We start from the raw sequence: 4,432 nt of genomic DNA, 5'->3' as shown, positions 1-4,432 counted from the left end.
AGTTTGGGGATTAAATAGAGCAGAGGGGCACTTGTATTTTGTTTAGTTTACCAGCTGGGTGGCTAACTTAGCACACATTAGCTAGGATGTGTACCCTAGAGGCATTTTTGGGTTCTCCTTCGGAGGAACTGTTACTTCAGTGCACCAAAGACCAGTTACTTAAAATAGCAGAGCATTTTAAGATTAAAATTGAGGCACGTGACAAGAAATTAAAGGAGACCTTAGTGGCAGTGTTAAGAGTACATTTATTTGAAACTAATTTGTTAAAGGAATATGAAGAGCCAGAAAAGACTTTGCCTATCCAGTTAGAAGCGGAAGCGGTGCTGCCTTTACCTGTAGCAATGCCAGGGTTGACGTTCGACCAGCAAAAGGAGTTAATGGAACTTCAGATGGAACAAATTAGGTTACAAGCTAAGTTGCAAGCGGAGCAGGACAAAGTGAGGCTAGACACGCAATATGCAATTGAAAAAATTAAACAGCAAACTGAACAGGCTAAACAGCAAACTGAACAGGCAAAGGTGCAAGTAGAGCAGTGCAGGTTAGACTTGATAAGGGACGGTAAGATTTCAGCTGATGCAATAGTATCTACAGAACCTGCAGGACAGTCCATGGGGACTTTCCTGCAGGTGTAAATGGAAATATACGTTTGGTGCCCAAGTTTTCTGAACGTGACCCTGAGGCATTCTTTACAATGTTTGAGCGTGTGGCCAACGTGCGAAAATGGCCTGACTCGGTGCGCACGTTGATGTTACAATGCGTATTAACAGGCAGAGCGCAAGAGGTTTATTCGGCAATGAGGAATTTGGAATTTGCACGTGATTTGACCACCTACTTTAACCGCTGGTGTAACGCCTCAGAGGTAACAGATTTTGAAGAGTTATGTGATTTGATGATTTTGGAACAGTTAAAAAATTCTGTTCCTGCTCGAGTGGCGACTTATATCTCTGAGCAGAAGGCGAGCAACGCGGCGGACGCCGCAGCGCTCGCTGATGACTATGTCTTGACGCACCGGGGAGAGTTTAAGGCGGGCGGTGGCAACGATTTAATAAACCTCTTCCTGTCGAAGTTAAAAGCAACAGCAACACTAACAACAGCAGTAATTTGCGTGAGCCGGAGAAGGTTTGCAATTACTGTCATAAGCGGGGTCACTGGAAATCGGAATGTTTTATGTTAAACGGACCCCCCAGGACTAGACCTTTCAATGCAGGATTCACAACCAAAAGGAGCTGGCATGGCCGCTCCAATTCGTCCGGTGTCTACTTGTGTTTCACCTAATTTCGGTCAAAACAAGGATCCTCCCCAGTCCTCTTTCTCTCCTTCAGTTCATTTGCTTTAGCTCCTCACCCAACCTACACCTCCTTGTTTCCACCTTATGTTCACACATTCAACACTCACACACACTACACAATCCACTCATGCATACACGCATTACACTACTGACTTTACTGATTTCCACACCTCATCTGTTGATTTATGATCTATTTGTTCATTTTGGTTATTTAATAAACTATATTCTTTGTAAACTGCGTCTCCCCTGTATTTTTGTTGTGTTCCCTGGTCCCCCTAGGCCAGGATCATAACACTCTATACACAAATCCACGGAGCGCTGTCCTGCGCGCAGCCATTGCTGCGGTGTCAACGCTCCGCGGATGGGACACCTCAGCAATGGCCGCCTACAGGCAGCGCACCTGTGGATTCGTCTATAGCAACAAGTATTGCAAAACAGCGCCCAACTACTGCTATATTTGTACACCAACACTTTCGCGGAGGCCCAATGACCACTTTAATAAGCTTCGCTGGGCTTACACACCTGAAGCAAATGAATTAACGAGTGGAGCAACACGCGAGCACCGCTCACAACGAGACACTGTCAGAGTGAATTAGAGGCAGCGCGCACGTCGGTACACCATGTGAAACCCGACACCTATCCCCCCACACACACACACACACACACACACACACACACACACACACACACACACACACTACTCTTGAGTCCTGCAGCTGCAGCAGCGAGACACAGAGGCAATCATCGACTGTTCACATCGGCGCAATTTTGATATCGGACCGATACCGATTTAATTAAAAAACGACTATCGGCCGATATATATCGGTTGGCCGATATATCGCGCAGCCCTAATGGGAACCCAGTTGGGTAGCTATAGAGTGCAAAATAGAGAAATCATCCACTGGCCCTGGCAGTGAGCTTCTGAATGATTCTATGATATGCATATGCACTGCAGATTGCACAACATTTCTCACCGCTTCCCCGATCTAGCGCAGCGTCATAGGAAAAGGCAAACGATTATTGATCTTGAATGGACTGCATTAATTTAGCGCTTTTCTCCAAAGCGCTTTACAACATAGGGTCATAGGCCTATTTCACATTCACCCGTTCACACACCGCTGGCGGAGGAAACCATGCAAGGCACCAACCTGCTCATCAGGACCAGTTAGGGGTTCAGTGTCTTGCTCAAGGACACTTTGACAAGTAGCCAGGAGGAGCCGGGAATCGCCTGGTCTTGTTGTGCGGCCAGTGTCCCGGCAAAGAAATGCCAAGGAGTTATTCCACTATAATCGCATAGTCTGACATGGTACCGTCGTGAAAGAGAAAAAAAAGTTATGAAGTACGTACAGGCCTTCACGCTCACAGCTCATGCTATGACACGCAAATGTGAAATGAAAAGTTGAGTCCTACACATTTCAGTCTTTCAGTAATTTTTTCTTTTTTTGGGATAAATATTGTATCGTGGACTTGTTAACGTGAATCGTAATAGCATTGTATCATGAGTTTTTGTTAGTGTTACATAACTAGTATTTAGGCCATTATAAATGGTTATAAAGTATTACTTACCTAGAGGATAATAATACATGCAGGTAGAAAAGACATGATGTGATAAAACAAAGCATGTACCTTTTCTTTTAGGACAATTGAGATGATAACCACAACCAATGAAACCCTGCAGCTGAATTCTTCTGGTCACTTTGACTACGATTATGAAGAACCTACACCATATATACCGTATGCCAAGGCTGAACTGGAAAAATCTGTCAAGATCGTGTCCCTCGTCATTTACAGCCTAGTCGTTGTGCTCGGCGTGCTGGGGAATGGAGTTGTCATCTGGGTGACAGGCTTCAAAATGGAGAAAACCATCAACACTGTTTGGTACCTCAACCTCGCTGTGGCCGACTTCCTCTTCACAGCAATCCTGCCCCTGAGAATCACAGAAAGAGCTCTGGACGGCCACTGGCCTTTTGGCACATTCATGTGCAAACTGGACAGCACTGTTCTCTTCCTGAACATGTATGCCAGTGTCTACAGTCTGATGGTCATCAGTATTTACAGATGTGTATGTGTGGTGTGGCCAGTGTGGGCCCAGAACCACCGCAGCATCAGAAAGGCGTCTTGTGTGAGTCTGGGTGTCTGGGTACTGGCCTTGGCTCTCAGCTCCCCTTGCTTCATCTTTAGGGACACAATCTCCTTCCCTGATAAGGACATCACCACGTGCATCTACAAATTTGAATGCACTGATAACCTTACGCCCACAGTGTCTCAGTTGATTTTTTTTCGAACTCAGGCCATAATCTTCACTCGCTTCCTCATGGGATTCGTGGTCCCTTTCACCGTCATCGTGTCCTGCTATTCTGTCATCATCTACCGGCTCAGGAGGAATCGCTCTCTGGCCAGCCAATCAGGTTGCCCCTTCAAAATCATAGCAGCTGTTATCACCACATTTTTTCTGTGCTGGGCCCCCTATCAAATCTTACAACTAAGTGGGTTGATGATGGCAGCAGGTCACAGTGAAACACTGGACCATGTGATCATCATAGTTTTCTGCCTGGCATATATCAACAGCTGCCTGAACCCGCTGTTGTACGTGTTGTACGTGTACATGGGTCAGGATTTCAAGAATGAAGTTCGTAAGTCTGTCCTAAAATTGCTGGAGAACGCTTTCACTGAAGGGCTGCCTCAGCCCTCAGCCTCAGCCCTCAAAACCAGGGACCAACAGTCAAGAGATTGCCTGGTCTGAGGCACAGGTTTAGGGTTATCTTTGGCTTTGTTTTTATATGTACAAAAACTCCTTTTTTTTCTCAGCACATTCTCCGAAATTGAAACGATGATGAAAGATCTTTAATGTTGGATGTCTTTCCTCCCTGTTCTCCCTCTCCCCCCTCCTTTTATTTCTTCCCCCTTTCTGAAAAAAATGAATTAAAATGCTGGCGCTTATGCAAACATTTATTTGACCTACATCTTTACACCTGTAAACCAGTGATGTGACAATAAAGCTGATTCTTGATTCTCTTGATTCAGGTGTGAGTTTTTGTAATTTTACATTATCACAAAACACAAGTTTGTTTGTGGCAGGAATATGATGATGATGCACACTATGCATTTTGCTATTTATTTGCAACTACAAAATGGTTTAATGAT

The 4,432-nt window shown here is 45.0% G+C and overlaps 1 protein-coding gene across 1 annotated transcript; it reads left to right on the top strand.

Annotated features, from left to right (window-relative positions):
- Positions 1-2,936: 2,936 nt before the first annotated feature.
- LOC308095658 (chemerin-like receptor 1) lies at positions 2,937-4,031 on the top strand (the record flags this gene model as incomplete). Its single annotated transcript, XM_080442705.1, has 1 exon — positions 2,937-4,031. One exon carries the CDS (start codon positions 2,937-2,939, stop codon positions 4,029-4,031), a length of 1,095 nt encoding a protein of 364 aa, XP_080298831.1.
- Positions 4,032-4,432: the final 401 nt, after the last annotated feature.

Source organism: Gymnoscopelus braueri (assembly GCF_963280865.1).
Source record: "Gymnoscopelus braueri genome assembly, chromosome: 11".
NCBI lineage: Eukaryota > Metazoa > Chordata > Actinopteri > Myctophiformes > Myctophidae > Gymnoscopelus > Gymnoscopelus braueri.
This window is presented reverse-complemented; position numbering and strand designations above follow the sequence as displayed.